Raw genomic sequence first — 18,370 nt, forward strand, 5'->3', positions numbered from 1 at the left:
TTTTTAATATATAATTGTAACTCCAATGTTTTATTGGCTAAAGCTGCCCTCTATAACAAAATTAAATTCTAACCTTCTGAAAGTGTTATTTATAATTTGTTTAGATAATATGTGATCAATTGAGGAAAAATACAAGGCTGGCACCAATCATGTAAAGAAATGTATGTACAAAATGTTGTATACAAACTAATTCAGACATTTAGCATCTGTGAAACTTGTTAAATTGCAGTAACCAGGTAAGCAACAAATGTGTCTGTTAAGTGCAACTAATCACCTATAAATACTAATTCTCATTACATTTTATTAAACAAGCTAAAAGTTTTAATAGCAGATAACTACTGTATAATTTGGAGGCCTCTGTCATGTACAAGCTCCTCTGAAAATGTATTTCTGCCTATGAACCATCACAGGCAAAATAGTCAGGGATGACGGGAGCTCTAATGAAAAACTCTCATCACCACTGAGACAAGGATCGATGGTTTGATTACAATATGGATCATTTACTCCCAAGTTCTTTTTATAAATCCTCCTACTTAGGTTCGAGAACAGAATAGCATCTGAATCCAAGAAGAAAAAATGCCTGTGAAATTTCCTTTACAAAAATCTTATAGTTGCCTGAAAAAACTAGGACAGCAACAGGTGAGCCAAATAGATGGCAAAAATTGGCCAAGCAGGAATAAAGTTGCTGCATATAGAGTAATATGTGCACTGACATAGCTAAATTAATATAATTTTGTTCATATGGTATCTCGTGAGCTGCTAAGCTGTTAAAAATGCCCCAATTGTCAATAAATGGATAATAGACGAGCTAATACAAATGCCAATAAAATAATGGTTATTGTGTTGGCATATTTCCGAGGCAAAATCCTCAACATACATACATATAATATTAATATCTGCACATAAAGCCTGGAACTGGCAATACCCAATTGAATTAACAGAAATATTCCTTGATGAATCAACTATCACTGACAGCTTTTGTTTCCATCATCCACTATGTCAGATAGCTTTCAGGATCTAGATGGGGAGAAATGGTCCACAACAGAACTCAAGCAAACTCGAGTTGCTGTCTTAACACAAAGGTTCTCCCACAGTTCTGGGTTCTCTCCTATAATGGTACCATTGCTTTTGAAAGGGGAATTCAGGACTTAGGTGGCTAGTACTGGGCAGATACTATTAAGCAGGCAAAGGTAGGTCTCCTGCCTTAGGAAGCAGTTGGACTAGATCTCCAAGGTTCCTTACAGCCATGATTCTTTGATTCTAGTGACAGCCAGGAGGTCCTTAATCTAGCTGCAGATGAGGTACTAGTTGTGACTTCTAGGGCTGGGGAGATAGCAACCCACACCATCACTGACAAATTAGCCAATTGCAATTCACTCTACATGAAGTTTGCTTTTAAAACTGCAGTAGGCACAATATACAATGGCCTGCATGTTAACTGGCACTAATGCCATGAACATCTACTCATGGGCCTTGCCTTGAATGCCAGTTAATATCCATGCAATTTAAAATGTTAGTTTTAACCTTTTAATATCTTACATGGCTAGGCATCGGGGCTACCGAGTCCTTCGGGAGTGGGCGTCATATACATCTAAATAAATAAATACTGCCTTCAACATCCTTGTCTTAATCTTTCATGGGAGATCACAGGGTCTACAATGAAGAGCTGCTTCTCCATTATGATTTACTGCTAGCTAATAGATATAGGTTTAGCCCCATTCTTTGGCCTTTGAGGAGCAGATTAACAGGCCTTTTCAGTAGTTAAAATTGTGCCTTAGAGATGACACCCACAAAAACATACACAAATATATATGTTTCAGTTTAGATAATTTTTAAATATATATATTACAGATATTTCAAATTCTTTTAAAATTGCCAAGATCTGCAAGATGAGAATGGTTTAAAAATCTAATAAATAAAATACATTTCTAAAGTGCAGTAGAGATCACTATTTCCTAATTCGTGTTTCAGACATTTCTTAGGAAAAAAAGCAGCTTTATTTCAGAGCAGTACAATAAAGAAAAAATAGCTACTTGTATGAGAATTCACAGATTAGGCATAACATAGTTTAAGAGAAGCCATGAAGCACAAATATATGTTTTAAAGGATTCTCCGAATTGGGCATTTATGGAAATGCACACAGGATCAGTGGGAGCCTTCAGCAAGATATTCCAGATCTGGTTGTCGTAGTCTCTTCTCTCTGTGCTTGTTTTTAGTAAACTCTCTAAGCATCTGTAGGATTTCATTCTCAAAGATTTCTGGAGCAGGCTTTGTTTCTTGAGAAGGAAAAACAAAGAGTGAAATTTTCCACAGATCCAATAGTCTTTCCCAAACTTCAGTTAAGTTTTACGTATTATTTATGGATTGCATTAGTTTGCTAAATATAAAAAATGAAACATCAGCTAACAACCATTTTTAGAACTTTCTAAAGAATATAACTTTCGTCTTCTGGTGTGCAGGATAACTTCACTGCAATATAATAATCATGCAGTTCAATCCTTTGTACGTATTTTGGGAACTAAACCTTACTGAATAAAATACTGGTTATTTAATATATACAAAACTGGATTCAGATTTAGTTACGCTAGGAATAAGACTACTAAATTTAGTAGAGCAAATCAACTCCTCCAAAGTTTTATTTATTTAGCAGATGTACTTTTAAGCATAAGTAAGGATCCAATCTTTCTGTTACAGTCCTAGACCTCTTAACCTGGAAAAAAACTCTAAATAAACCCAGTGCATCTGACAAAGATGAACATCTATGAACTTTTCAGTTCCATCTATAATCCTGTAGTTAATATTGTAGATCACAATAGAATGGTAAATAATATGGAGAGTTTTAATGGAGTCACAAACTAGTAGTTAATATTGTAGATCACAATAGAATTGTAAATAATATGGAGAGTTTTAATGGAGTCACAAACTATCTCCACAATTGTACTTTTTAATAGGTATGCACAGGATTGCATAGTGTCTTAGTTGTCAAAATAGTAAATGGTGTTCTTAACCAATTTACTGTACATATTACTGCTCCAAGATAACACTGTATTTCTAACAGTGGTGGGCTACGAGTCGGAACACTAAATTGTGCTCGCTGCCGCGGCTCATAAGTTCTTGTGGGGCCAGCGCGATTTTGCTGCTGCACCTGTGGAGGTAACAAAATCACCCACGTGTCATGCGTGAAAGTAAAAAAACATTGCCAAAACACGGGCACACCTGCGGCTCCATGCACTATTTTGCAACCTCCACAGGTGCAGAAGCAAAATCGCACTGGCCCCGCAAGAACTTATGAACTGCGGCGGCGAACACAATTTAGCGCTCCGGCTCGTAGCTTACCGCTGATTTCTAAGTTCCATAAATTTCAAGGCCCATACATATCTTTTATAGTTTTTTTAAGGTCTGTCTACAAAATCCCTGAAATATAAAGATAAGAAACAGAGGTTCAAATACTGTATTACCTATATTGCTTTACTCATTATTGTAAGGTTAGAAATACGGTATGTTGAGAGCTGTAGTCTGCTGGAGCTGTAGGCTTCAAAAACACACTGTTCTACATTACCTGTTGCCCAGGAGTATATGTCCCAATCATTGCTTGGCTCATTTATTAGACGGTCATAAAGATCCAGTTGTTGTTCATTCATTTTATTCAGATTCTCTTTGGCAAATAAACTATTAAAAACAATTAAGAGTACTGTAAAACGCCAGAACACTTAAAAGTGGTACGCTCATACAAAGCCAGTAGACACAAAATGAAAAAAGGATCAAAAATACACCTTAAACATACCAATAAGAAAACAATCTGAATTTTCCTATATATTTATAAAACAGAATCCTTCTATGTCTCTTAGTAGATTCTAATTACCTTATTTTTCAGATATAAGATACACTCTCTCCCCCTCCCTCCAAAGTGGGTGGAAATGTCTGTGCATCTTATAGAGCAAATAGAGCCAAAACCCTGCCCATCCGCCAGCTCCCACCCTTTGGCCTCTGCCTCCCAGCAATTTGCCCCCTTGCAGAAAACAGCTTGGTGGGGCTTCAGAACAGCCTGATTTAGCACGAGTAGTTTATTGATGGTGGGATCAGCCTCCTAGAATACCGATGATCAGCTGTTCCAGGCTGCAGCAGCAATCACTGCCACCAATCGCTGCTACTTTTCACCCCATTTTCGACCTTTGCACTTCCCATTTTCAGCCTGTTTCAGGTGGCAAAGATTGCTGATGCTGCCAATCAACACCAAATGTCAGTGATGATAGGTGGTAGCAGCGATTCCCACCACCTGGAACAGCCGATCATCACTATGCCAGAAGGCTGATCTGACCGCCAATCAGTTGCTTGTGCTAAATCAGGCTGTGCTGAAGCTTGCCAGGCTTTTTGCTGTAAGGAGGCAATTGGTTGGGAGGTAGAGGCAGGTTTTTTTGTTGGAGAGGCAGGGACCAACTCTACCTCATCTGAAGATGCCCAAGTAATATTCAATTTGCAGAGGTATCTATATTCACAACAAAAACATCCATATTAAAGAAGTCTTTATGCACAATGTGTGCTTCTGTGTTGACTTTGAGGAGACAAAAGGACAGATTATGTCAGACAGCACATATTTAATATCAAGATCTTAAAGAGAAAAGATATGGTAATGGCTACTAATTTAGATTGCTTTACAGGACAAATTAGTCCTCCATGAGGTAGGACTTGGGAGTTCACACAGTAAACTTGATGAAAGAAAACTTGGAAAGAAAAAATTTAATCTGGTCAGCAGGTGATAAAATAAAGAAAATCTTGTCAAATTGAACTTGGTTACTAGCCTATGTTAATATAGATACGGGGGTAGGGAACATTGGCTCTTCTATGACCTGTGGACTTCAATTCCCAGAATTCCTGAGCCAATCATGCTAGCTCAGGAATTCTGGGAGTTGAAGTCCACATCTCATAGAAGAGCCAACGTTCCCTACCCCAATATAGAAATAATATGTATATGCCATTGTGATATTGCAGGATTATTATTTACATTGTTTATTCTGCCTTATAATTCTAATATTTCCTGGTGACCTTCCATCCAAATATTAACTATTTTTGATGCTGTTATCACTTTTTAAAATTTGTTAAGTGCTGCTCCATGCTCTGCTGAGTACTTCAGGGCAGGAGTCCCAGTGCAAGTTATGAAGAGTGGTGATTAGCACAATATTCAAATATAGTTATTGTATTATTAGCAAATATAGTTATTGTATAACCAGCTCCCCCTGGAGATCAGAATTGCCCCCACCCTCCTTGCCTTTCGTAAGCTCCTCAAAACCCACCTCTGTTGTCAGGCATGGGGGAACTGAACTACCCTTTTCTCCATAGGCCTATACAATTTATGCATGGTATGTTTGTGTGTATGTTTGGTTTTAATAAGGGTTTTTTAATTATTTTAATCATTAGATTTGTTGCATGCTGTTTATTACTGTTGTTAGCCGCCCCGAGTCTACGGAGAGGGACGGTATACAAATCTAATAAATAAAATAAAATAAATAAATAAATTTTGCCTGTCCCAAAAGGGTTTGAGCTAAATAATACAGTAGTAAAAATTAAAACCATGTAGCCATGGACTAGCAATTCAGGTAGTTCAGGTAGTCCTCCACTTATGACCACAATTGAACCTAAAATGTGTTGTTAAGTAAGACATTGAGTTTTGCCTTAGTGGTGCAGTGGTCAGAGTGCAGTACTGCAAGCTACTTCTGCTGATCACTAGCTGCCAGCAGTTTGGCAGATCGAATCTCAGTAGGCTCAGAGTTGACTCAGCCTTCCATCCTTCCAAGGTCGGTAAAATGAGGACCCAGATTGTTAGGGGCAATATGCTTACTCTCTGTAAACCGCTTAGAGAGGACTATAAAGCATTGTGAAGTGGTATATAAGTCTAAATGCTATTGCCATTGCCCATTTTACGACCTTTCTTGCCATTGTTATTCAGCAAATCACTGCAATATTGACTCTAACAGACCTGGGCAAAGGGCGGCCCGTGGGCCGGATGCAGCCCGCCCGCTGTCTGTGACCGCCCCATGGAGGTTGGAAGGAAGGAAGGAAGGAGAAATGGAGGGAGGGAGGAAGAAAGGAAGGAGAAATTCTCTTTCCATGCCCTTTTGCAAAAGTCCAATAAATGCTAATTTTTTAATTGTTCATTGGTTTAATTGGCCTTTCCAAGAAACTTAAAGCAAACCCCCCACCCCACCTCTCAGGGGGAAAAAGGGGGGGGAGAAGGAAGAGGAAGAAGAGGAATCCAAAGCTACTTTCAGGCAAAGCCTCCACTATGTTCTCTCAACTGACAAAAGAGCTGGGGTGGCGCAGCAGGCAGAGTGCTGTACTGCAGGCCACTGAAGCTGACTGTAGATCTGTACGTCAGCAGTTCAAATCACATCACCGGCTCAAGGTTGACTCAGCCTTCCATCCTTCCGAGGTGGGTAAAATGAGGACCTGGATTGTGGGGGCAATATGCTGGCTCTGTTAAAAAGTGCTATTGCTAACATGTTGGAAGGAAGGAAGGAGGGAGGGAGGGAGGGCAATTAATTTATAATTATAATATAATATATAATATAATATATACTGTAATTATATTATATAGTCTAGAGTCTACGGAGAGGGGCGGCAAACAAATCTAACAAAAAATATACTATAATATAATTAACTCAGTTCTACCCAATAATATACAGTATTGGGTAGAACTGAGTTAATTATATTAATCCGGCCCTCTAAAACCATCCCAATTTCTCATGCGGCCCCATGGCAAAATTAATTGCCCAGCCCTGGTCTAACCGTTGCTAGGTGAATTTGGCTTCCCCGGTGATTTTGCTTGACATAAGGGGATCCCATGACCTGGGACTACAGCAACGGGTGATAAAAGTATGAACCACTTGCCAAGCATCTGAATTGCGATCAAGTGACCCTGGGGCTGCCGCGAAGGTCGTTAAATGTGAAAAACGCTCGTAAGTCTCTCTTTTTTTTCAGTGCCGTCGTGAAGTATGAACAAAATGAACCGTCGTAAGTCGAGGACTACCTGCGCGTACTCTGGCTGGGAGGGAGAGAAACAAAAAAACCCGCCCCACCTGAGCAGCAGGCAGTTCTCCAACATGCCTCTCTTGCGGCTCTCGTACAAGAGCCGGGCGCGCTTGCTGGCCAGGGGCTCGTTCGGCCGAGCCTGCCAGGGAGGGAGCGGGATCTCCAGCAGGTCCTTCCCGGAGTCAGACGGAGAATCCCCGCGGTAGCCACACTTGGGCCAGCGAGAGAGACAGCCGGGAAGCAGCAAGACGCGCTGCAAGGAAAGAGAGAGATGGGAGCGACCGCCCTTCAGAAATAACCACTTCCCCGGTCCTCCCGGTCCGCCTCCCACACTCACCCGAACCATTAGAGCCGCCATCCGGCTTTCTCCCCGAGCCGCTCTATCATTCGCTGTCGACCATAGACGTACAAGGTTATGGCGAAGCGGACTGAGTTTTCTTTCTTCAGCTAGCTAGCGACAGAGAGAGAGAGGAGAGCGCTCGTTCGCGCATGCGTCTCAATTCGGTCCCTTTGGGAAAAAACGGCCGTCCGTCGCAAGGGAGCCAAATACGACGTTTTGGGTCTTCGTTGCTTTCTTACTCGGAGAAGCGTTAGAAAAACCGGAACAGGCGGGACTCGTCAAGCCGGAAGGGGCGGGACGGAGGAGGCCCTTTACTGTGGTGGAGTGAGTGAGAGAGAGAGCGAGAGAGGTTCGCGCGCGTTTTGGGCCTGCTTGGGATTGTGGGGCCTTTAACGCGGTATAACGGGGCCGCCTGACATTGGGGAGGGATGAGGTTTTTCCGCCGGCTGTTATGGTGGCCACCCTTCGTGGTGGCGGGTTGGGGGGACGAATGGCGGGCTCACTTCCCAGCTCGGGAGGCGATGGCGAGCCAGCGGTCGCAGTTATGGCGCCGACGTGGGGGGGCGGGTGTCTTCGTTTCCCACCTTTTTTTGCTCCCCGACCCCTCCTCTTCTTGCGGGGCCCTCAGATGCGCGCGCGGAGCGAAGGGGGGCGGGGTTGCTTTGCGGTCTTCAGGCCTGCCTTGCTGCCGGCGGCGGAGTAGGAGGAAGGCCGGGCCCGGTTCGTAGCCGCGCCAGAAAGGTTATCCTTGTATGGTCCGCGTTAACCCAGTTCTTTACTTTGACCTGCAGTGCTGCTCTTACCCCCCTCCCCCGGATTCTCTCCGTGGCGCTCCTGAAACTATGTCGGAAGGAGTAGACCTCATTGATATCTACGCCGACGAGGAGTTTAACCAGGTAAGTGTGGATGAGTCCTCAGAGAGAGAGACAGAGAAGGGGGGAAAGGCACAAAAAAGGGGACAGATTTTCATCTTGTTAGGTACTAGTGGGCAACGGCACACTGACTTAACCCAACGTGGTCCGTCCCCCCGTCCCCCAAAAAAGGGAAACATTTTAACTCTGAAGAGTATTGAATTCCAGGTAATGGTTGTTAAATTTCATTTGCAATTTGAGTTGAAATAAACTTTTCATGCAGTTGCTAGCCATTTGACTTTTAAAAAATTGTTTTTAATCTGCATGGAAGAAGAAATAGTATTCCTTTATTTGAAGTACTGTACTGATCATCGGTATAAATGAAAAGCACAGTTTGGAAGAAACACGGTATCTTTTTTTCATGGGAAAGGAATGTTAAACTTTTTAGTGGGAACTGAAAACAATGTGTTTATCTGTAGTGACAATTTACACAAAAATATTGCAGTTAACTTAGTTTGTATTTGAGTGGTATTTTCCTTTTTCTGGGATTGCATCTATTTAATGGAGTTGGATATTTGTTTAGTTTTAGACTTGGGTGTTGCATGTGAAGAAGGGTTACAGGAATTGGCTCTAAGTTTAATGAAAAGAACAATTAAGGATGGCATGATCGCAATGTTTCAATATATAAGGGGCTGCCAGAAAGAAGAGATCAACCTGTTTTCCAAAGACGCGAAGGCAGGACAAGAAGCAGTGGATGGAAGCTGAACAAAGAGAGAACCAACCTAGAAATAAGGGGAAATTTCCTGATAGTTAGAACAATTAATCAGTAAACCGCTTGCCTTCAGTAGTTGTGAGGGCTCCATCACTAAAAGTTTTTAAGAAGAGATTGGACAACAACTTGTTTGAAATGTTATAAGACCTTCTGCTTAAGCAGAAGAGATTGGACTAGAGCAGAGGTGTTCAAACTTGGCAACTTTAAGACTTGTGGACTTCAACACCCAGAATTTTCCAGCCAGCATAAGTGGCTGGAGAGTTCTGGGAGTTGAAGTCCGCAAGTCTTAAAGTTGCCAAGTTTGGGGACCTCTGGATTTGAATATCTCCAAGGTCCCTTCCAACTATAATTTTGTTGTAGTTATACCAGTTTTATGTCGATATAAATTAAGCAGTATAGGCAGTTCTCAATTTATGATCACCATTGAAATCAGAATTTATGTTGCTAAGCAAAGTGCTTGTTAAGTGAGTTGTGTCTGATTTTATTATCTGCTTTGCCATGGTAAAACAAATCACTATAGCTAAGTGAATCATGCAATTTCTTAAGCGAATCTAGGTTTCCCAATTGACTTTGCTTGCTGGAAGCCAAGGGAAGGTTGCAAATGGCAATCTCATGATCCCAGGATGCTATAACCAGTATAAATACATTCTAATTACCAAGCACCTGAATTCTGATCATGTGATGCAGTGGTCAAATGTGATCATGTGATGCAATGCCAAATGTCAACACTTTTTTTCAGTGCTCTTGTAACTTTCAGCAGTTGCTAAATGAATAGTTGTAACTTGAGGACAATAATCTCACTATTGATGCCATACTGATATAGCAACAAAATTAATCTAAATAAAACACTGACAAACAAATCAAGCATGCAATTAAATCCCGACTCCTCTTATCATCTGCAAAAAGAAAATACAGTTAATATACTATAGCATTGTTTTTACAAATATTAGTTACCATTTGCTAGATTGTATTTTTAGGGATGTTGATGATGTCACAGTAAATATAATTAACTCTTGATACTTTTACCTGCTATATTTATATTAGGTAATTTGAGTATATGAAATATAAAGGAAGAATAAATTAAAATGCAGGAGAAATTTTATAATCTGACTTATTAGATTTGATAAAAGTATATTGCTTTAAACTTTGGAAGAGGGAAGATCAGTCTCATTCCCTGTTTAGTTTGAATATGTCTGTGCAAGTATGTTGCAAACATAGCTATACATTATTTTAAATAAAACATTGGGAAGTCAGCAGAGAAATAGTAACTTGGCAGGCAGAGGATTTGGAACCAATCTGTCATTAAAAATTGCCTAGTACTAACAAACACAATCATTTAGTTTTGGAAGCAACTCAGATCATTGATATGTCTCGTGGTATACAAGCAGAAGATGCCAGGCTCTATTGCGTATATCTCCTGGTAGAATTATTTAGACTTGTATCTAAAACTTTGGAGAGTGCCTGTTGCTATAGTTGGATTAGAAGGAATAGGTTAATAATTTAAGCAAAGTTGTTAAGAATGTTAAAAGTTTGTGTGAGGTTATGGGTTCATACCTGCATTTTTTTTTTTCTTATCAAATAGCTTATTGTAACAGGATTCAGAGGTGTTTGCTTGGTATTTGAATTGGGATAAGTCAATTACCACTATTAAGTAATGTGCTTCTGATTTGTATCTTAGGGCAAAGCAACTTTACATCCCCTAGGTAGTCTTGCATTTTACTTAGCAGCAGCAACCCACAAACATCCTGATGGATAGCTTCTGGATATCTGTATCTGAGATACAGTCAGCAATCTTTTTAAATAATTAAAATTCGCTATCTGGAAATCAGTTTGAAACTTCCTTTCTGGGGTCACAAAAGTGTCTAATACTATGTCCATGTTGTAATCTCAAATTAGAATTGTTTACACTTACTTTTTGGCAATATTTTTAGTCATCTCATATTTGTAACTAATACAAAGGAGAATATTTTGGTAATTTTTCCAGCATGCTGGGGGGGGGGGGGTTGTAATATAGGAAGTGTTTGTGGCATGGTACAAAATCTGCTGTGCTAATTATTATTTGGGGTTTCAAAGATCCAAGAACTGATATTAAGACATAATTAAGAGAATGACATAGATGTTTCTTTCTTGTGTTTGTTTTTAAAATTGGATTACAACAGTCAGGAAACAATGAATGACATTCTTTGGTCTATGCATATGTTAATTCTTTATACTTTTAAGTCTCTATTAAGTAAAATAGGATTACATCAATAATTAATTATTTCCATTAGGTCTTTCATATTACCATAGTGTTCTGAATTTACAATTATTTGTTCTCCGCAGTCAATTTATTTATGGAAGTCTTCTGTTCTGGGCAGGTTTTAATTCGATTTATTCCCTGATATAAAATTACTAACATGTTTCACTAAATCCTGGTGCAGTTGGAGAGAAAAACAAAGAAAATGTATTGCTTCCAAAGTGTTCCGTGATTTTTGGAGTCCTGCATTATATATATATGGCTTTACTTACAATACATTCATTCATTAAATAGCTAAAATGATTATGCATTTGTCCTAATTCAATTTTTTGAGGGAGAAAAGCAGCACTACAGTATATATTTCCATATGTGTATGGGGGTGGGATGTTCCTTTATAGGACAGGTTTTAAAAGTAGTGGATATATGGATTTGCATTTGTCTATAATTTGCTTTACTTGACGTACACATCATAGGAACATTGTGTGTTTGTATTTATATACATAAACAAGTATACAGATAAATCTTCAAATGATTTTGGTTGCTTTTGTGGTAGATCATTTGCTACTGTGATTTGTTGAACGAGTTTTGGCCTATAAAGTAAGATTGAACTGTCTACAGCAAGTGGCAGTTTCCAAAGAATATTGGCTTATTCCAACAAAATTAAACAAGGTCAGATCAGATTTATATTTAGATAAGAAACCATCAGGATTTAAATTTAGGTGACAGTATAGATTGGAACATTGAAAAAAGTACCCTAGGAAAAATGGAATGGTGAGAGATTTCCATATTGCCACTAAGAAAATAACAGTATTGTGGACTGTTTTCAAGAATGACGTGAACTTGTCATTGCCTGTGAATCTGCTTTAAGCACTAGGTCCCCATAAGCATAGCAGAAAATGTAGTTGTCTCTGACCAAAGGAATGGGAAGCTGTGAAAATCTGGAAATTGAAGCATTACAATACTGCTCTTTCTGTAAATGGGCAAATGAGTGTTTACACGCTTCTATGAAGTATTCACTATAGGTTTCCAAATGATCACTATGTCTATTATTTCTTCTGTGTGCTTTTAAAATAATAGTTTTGCATACGTTGTTTTGTGAGTCCTAGTTTTTTTCTCTTCAATCTCAATCTCTCAATTTAGTTTTAATATGGCTATTACACAGGTACAATCTAATACTGAATGATTAGAGATTCCATGCATTTTTGTTATAATCTAGTGGCAGAATCATTTCCATGGTCTAAGCAGTCCACTTTACAAAGTCTTTAATGTTTCAAGCTGAGAGCATCTCTCTCTCACACACACACACACACACACACACTCACTCACTCACTCACACACACACCCATATTTTTCATGTGATCCCTAGATTGTTTTAGATGTACTTTTGTGGTGAGTTCTAGAAATATAGTGGATTCTATCAGATAACATGCATAAATTATTGTTGCATTCTATTTTGCTGCAATATTTGGTTCCCAATTATTCCTTAGGTAACTTGAATATGCTAGTATACCCTTTAAGATTACCATTCTGTATTTTTAGCTGAGAAAGTAACTAATGGTTTTGGATAGTTTTTGTTAAATTATGTTATATTTTTTATGTAAAGATGTAGTTGTACCAAATTTCTTTTCTTTTTTCCTAAACAGCATTCAGTTTTGCAATGCATATAGATACGAAGCTACTGTTTTAAGAGACAATACATTTTCTGAATGGCAAGATGAGTTACAACAAGTGAACATGACCATGAGTTACAAATAAATTTAAAGAACTTAGGTTTTGTAAAAATTCACTAAACTTTCTAAATATGTTTTGCAGTTAAGTCAAATGTCTTAATCAGGCAAATACTTCTTTTGCATTTCAGCAGATTGTTTCTTCAAATATTCAAAGAACAAAAGTTCAGAAGTTCAAGGGGAAAAAAATATTCTGAGAATGCTAATAGCCCCTTTTCATTGTAAATGTAAGGGAACACATGCCATAGCTTGGATTCAGATTTCCTATCAGCAGAAGCATAAAATATTCACAGAAGAAAGAGAAAAGGCAGTTTTTGCTATTTTTTCCTTCAAATACTTTCTTGAAGGATTAGGATATTTTCTTAGCCTTTTATCCAGTAGAACTCTGTGCTTTCTTTTCCACAATTAAAAGGAGCTTGTCCATTCATGGAAGCAATACTCTGGATCCATTCCTACCTATTTAGTTTTTGAAAGGGAAAAGGATATGGAACTACAACTGGCACTGATATGGTAAATGATGCCAAATATGCAGGATTCATGCAAGAGCTGCCTTATTTACTGGTATGTTTCCAGATGCAATTCAAGGTGCTTGATTGTCATCTTAAAAGACCTACCTGTATATGACTTGGGACTGCTTTTTTCCAATTCTATCAAGGAGATTGGGCATGTTGCGGGAGTCCTGATGAGCACAAACTAGAAGACAAGCCTTTCTGCAGTAGTCCCTACTCTATAGAATATTCTTGCCCTGGAGATTAGAATGGCCCCAACCCTAGTGGCCTTTTGAAAGACGTTAAAAATCTAGTAGGATTCCCAAGTCTGGGGCATAGAATAGAAAGTATTAAGGTCCCCCCATTTTTTGCCTTTACTGTTAACTTGTCAAGTATCTCAGCTGCTAAGTATATTTATTTTGCATGTTTTTAAATTGTTTTTGAAATATTTTGTTTTTGGAATTGTAAGCTATCCAGCGTCGTTGATTGTGATGGGTGATTATAGAGAATGAATGAATGAATGAACTTTATAAAGCTTATAAAAAGATATGTTCAAAATTGAAAATACTGTATATTTATATTAGATATTGTGTCACAAAAAACTCATGTCTTTGCTAGAAGATTATATAGAATCATGGCTTTTGGTTCATCAATTGTACCTAATGGTTTTATTTACTTTTTATATTCCATTAAATATATGGCAAAATACAGTCATTAAGCAGGCAAGTAGCAGCTGCATGAATCCTGGATTTGTGACTGTAAATAAAATAAGAATACACAGCTACCTTGGAAAGGCCATGAAGAGTAACAAGTGATATTGGGAGCATGATTTTTAAAAACATTCATGAGCTTGAAAAGCAAATCTTGAAATGTCTTGAAAATCTTAATATTCAATAAAAAATAACTATCTTTAAGGTAATATTTGATTTGTTCATACAGCAAGGATGAATAAGGAACCAATCACAGCAAATGTATGAAGGAAGAGCAAATGGAAGAAGAAAGTGAAAATTGAGAAAGACATATTTGAATTGAGTTTATTGAATACTGATAGATGAGAAATTTGAAGAATGGAGATTAGTGCATGAAACAATTTAAGTATGATGAAACAGGATTTGGTCTCAAGTTTGAGAAAAAAACATTGAGAGGAAGACTAAACAGTGTTGTTGTTGTTATCTAGGTTTAGTGACATTTCTCCCATCCCCACTCCACCTCATTTAATTTCTTTGGTTTACAACTGCTTACAGGTAGTCCTCAGTTAACAACCACTCCAGTGATGATAACACTGAACACATGTTAGTAACAATCAGTCCTTGAAGTTAGAGACATTGCAGCACCCTCATAGTTAACACAAACAAAATTGGAGTCCTTGGCAGCCCACCCACATTTACAACTAGCAGGTGCTCCAGCTCCCTCCAGCCTATCTCCCTCCCATGTCTAGCCTTTTAGCAGCCCTGTACCCTACCACCTCTACTGCTTTGCACTCCGTTTTATCAGCAATTGGAGAAAGAATTGGATCCAGGTTGTGGAGTGCAAGTTCACCAAAGAACAAAGACAATAATGATAGGCAGCTGGTGGGCATTGAAGCAGAGATGAGTGCAGAAGGGCAAAGTCCCTATCTATCATTGGCATGGTCCTTGTCTAATGACTGCAACCAGGACTACCAGAACTGCCATTGCTAATCAGAGTGATCATGTGATGTTTCACTTTACTTAGCAATGGAAATTAGGGATGCTAAGCAAAGACCATCTATTTTATTTTATTTTATTTTATTTTTGTGAAAAGTGTTCCTTATAGCAAAAGGGAATAACATGATGGATGCATATATAACTGAGTCTGAGGAGAGGGGCGGCATACAAATCTAATAAATAAAAAATAAAATAAAATATACTGAAATGTTACATATTTATTTGTTACAACAATCCATAAGAACAAAAAGAAAAATGGAGGTCCCCCCCCCCTCCCAATCACTAGACAAACAGTACTCCAACTCAATCCATATCCTGGTTCAGTGCTTGGAAGAAGACGCAATTCAACCCACCCTCCAAAAGAGTAGTGATCCCTTGGATGTATCATAAAGAATTGGGACAGCCATCAGAGTCACACCAGAGGTTCCATAAAGTGGCAGTATTTAAGGGAGTGAACTTGGATACACATACATCATCTACTACAATAGACAAGTACTCTCAGGAAGAGGCAGAGTTGCAATTAACATGGGGCTATTCTATGTGTGGAATATAATGTTAACACCATGAAAACATAAAATAATATGACGTTTTTAGTAATACTTAGTTTGGCCCAACTTACTCAAAATCCTACCATAGTTAATGATGAAAATTAGAGTTATTGTTAACGAAGTAAGATTAATCGATGGATTCTTAACTAGATTGTGGAAGTCTGGTAAGTGAATGAAATATACTGTGTTTCCCAAAAATTATGACTTTTTTTTTTTACTCTGAAATAAGCGTTTGGCTTTATTGCCATGCACTCAAAAGCCTGATTGGGCTCATTATCAGGGGATGTCTTATTTGGGGGAAAACAGGGTAGAATAATCAATATGCACCCACACGTTATTGAGATGTGTTTTTAAATGTTGATTTTTAATCATATTTTGAGAAAATACCATTTTAGAGGATTTGTATTTCTATTACATTACATATCTAATGTTTGATTGATATGTTCAAAATTCGTTCAGTTTCGATGCTACCAAATTCCAACCAACTTGGGGTTGTTCAAAAATAAAGAATATTTAAAAAATAACTAAAGATACAATACTCCCTAAAAGGATTTACAAAGTAGTTACAATCTGGTAATCCATACAATACATTAATACAGGCAACAGGCTACCCCAAAGCTAAGGAGAACAGCTAGCATTTCCAGTCCTTTTGAAATATAGTAACAGGGAATCATCCCAATCTCTGAACAACTTCATGCCAAAGGGCAGGAGCTGATACTGAGAAAAAATAATTCCTGAGTTTTCCGAAAGATGCCCTATTGAGCCATGAGCCAAACTTCAAACGAAATCCAACAATGACATTGTTTAAACAAGGGGACTTGGAGCACATAGACTCAGTCAGGCAAAAACCATGAATAAGTTGTTCCTTGAATAACTGGACCTAAAGGCTCTGTAGACTTTATGAGTGATAATTAGCACCATGAATTGTTTCTGAAAATACTGGCAATATATGTAGATTATGAAGCCAATCATTAAAAATGTCACTGTATTCTAGACAAGTTGAGGCTTCTAACAGTCTAATGGCAGAACCAAAGCAATGCAGCAGTCAAAGCTGTGAAATGACAAAGGGGGAGGGGGGCTCCAGTGTCTAGAATGTCATCAAATTCAGAAAAGGACATACTGTAAGTGCACCAGATGGAGATATGCAAAGGTCTCCTTGACCATAACTTATGCCTCTGAGTACGAGTTGAGCCTAAGAAAACCCTATTCTTGAATGGGAAAGTGCAAAATCCTCGAACTTACGTGTCCAGGTAACCACAGCTACTTCTTAATCATGGTGAGAGAGAGTCAGAGTCTGTTACTCTTCATTTAAACCTGCCTTCAGGTACTTGAACGTCCTTACTTGGCTGCCTTATTGAAAAATATAATGTTGAACAAGATGAGAGAGAGGGTAGGATCCTGTTGCATCTCACAAAAGGGGGGGGAGGTATTTCCTAGGGAGCAACCTTTCCAAGTCAACAACAACTGAAATTGGTCTTGAAGGATCACTATAATATAGCGCCCCCTAATTCCTAGCTCTTGGTGTTGGTCCAGAAGGATGCTGTAGTTGACAGTAGCAAAAAATCAAAATGCACTCTCCCATCCTACATCCACATCCGATCATAATCAAGTATGACCAAAACACACCCAATACTGAATCCTGGTCTACAACAACTGAAATGTGTTTAGAGAATCTATTTCCCTCTAGGTCTTTTGTAAGTGAAAGAAACCATCTTTTTAACAGGACTGGAGATAGGATATATATGATAGTTGTCTAAAACAGTTGGTTTCAACGATTAGTAGGAGACACCATCACCTCCCTCAAGGAGACTAACATCACTGAATAGACCCAACTCCAGAAAATAAGCTGCTGAAGGAATTAGAGAACCTTAAAACCCCAACTCAGATACATCCTAGATCATAACAAAAGACTGCTGCTGGCACTTGGCCAGATGTGCCCAGTTGGAATTAATTCAGTCTGGATCCGATGTTCTTTATTTGCCAAATAATCAGATATTCTTCACAGAAGCCCTGCAGATGATCTAACAGTATGCCACTCCCTAGCAGTGATCGCACCACCCTCAGAAGGGCTGCTGGGCAACCTTTCATGGAAACAACAAGGGCAGAGAAATGCTGACATTTTGTTGTTCTGATTGCCACGTGTTTATCATTATGTATTCTTGCTCATGATCAGGCTTACACTTCAATATAAATTGGCAGTGATGGTACTAACTCAAAAAGAAATTAATTTTTGTGCCATTTCAGTATGATATTAACAATTGTATCGTTACATATGCAATCCCTGGTTGTTACTTTTAAATCCCTACATTGCATGAAGTTAAGTTATTTTGAGAAATCTCCAGTGGTTTCTGCCCATTCCACTAGATCCAAGTGGCTATGCCTCAGGTTCCTTCAGTGAAAGAGTTGCCTGGTGGGGTCTAGGAAGTGTGCCTTCTCTGTTTATGTTTCCTGCCACCTTCCCACCACAGATTCCTATAACTCTGAATGCACTAGCTTTGCAAAAGGCTCTGACAACCTGACACTTCCCTCAAGTAACATCCACTGGATGTTAACGGTAACGGGATTCTGCGTAATGTGTATGAGATATGCAGATAAAGTTACGGCATTTCCACAAGGTTTATTTTTGTTCACTGACCAGAGTTTCTCTATACAGTATCAGCAAATATATAATTTTATAGTATACTGTTTAAAGATACA

The 18,370-nt window shown here is 38.6% G+C and overlaps 2 protein-coding genes across 4 annotated transcripts in view; one reads left to right on the forward strand and one right to left on the reverse strand.

Moving 5' to 3' along the window:
- On the reverse strand, positions 1-7,618 carry SDHAF2 (succinate dehydrogenase complex assembly factor 2). Its single transcript, XM_070767088.1, has 4 exons — positions 7,364-7,618; positions 7,074-7,279; positions 3,560-3,669; positions 1-2,276 (listed from the first exon to the last, which is right to left on the reverse strand). Exons 1-4 carry the CDS (start codon positions 7,382-7,384, stop codon positions 2,146-2,148), a joined length of 468 nt encoding a protein of 155 aa, XP_070623189.1. The 5' UTR covers positions 7,385-7,618; the 3' UTR covers positions 1-2,145.
- CPSF7 (cleavage and polyadenylation specific factor 7) overlaps positions 7,241-18,370 on the forward strand; it is a 23,156-nt gene continuing 12,026 nt past the window's right edge. Inside the window, exons 1-2 of one of the 3 annotated variants that reach the window (XM_070767083.1) lie at positions 7,241-7,690; positions 8,158-8,262. In XM_070767083.1, coding sequence (XP_070623184.1) covers positions 8,209-8,262 — 54 coding nt within the window. In that variant the 5' untranslated portion in view covers positions 7,241-7,690; positions 8,158-8,208. Of the gene's footprint in view, positions 7,764-8,157; positions 8,263-18,370 lie in introns of all 3 variants that reach the window. The other 2 variants (XM_070767067.1, XM_070767075.1) reach the window with 2 other exon arrangements.

This window comes from Erythrolamprus reginae, chromosome 1 (assembly GCF_031021105.1).
Source record: "Erythrolamprus reginae isolate rEryReg1 chromosome 1, rEryReg1.hap1, whole genome shotgun sequence".
NCBI lineage: Eukaryota > Metazoa > Chordata > Lepidosauria > Squamata > Dipsadidae > Erythrolamprus > Erythrolamprus reginae.

Bases quoted from the DNA above. Each gene is read 5' to 3' on its own strand.
- SDHAF2 (XM_070767088.1), bottom strand. From the start codon at position 7,384: ATGGCGGCTCTAATGGTTCGG. The intron at 7,280-7,363 runs GTGAGTGTGGGA...CTTTCCTTGCAG, and splicing joins TGGCGGCTCTAATGGTTCGG to CGCGTCTTGCTGCTTCCCGG. The intron at 2,277-3,559 runs GTAATGTAGAAC...TTCCTTCTCAAG, and splicing joins CATATACTCCTGGGCAACAG to AAACAAAGCCTGCTCCAGAA.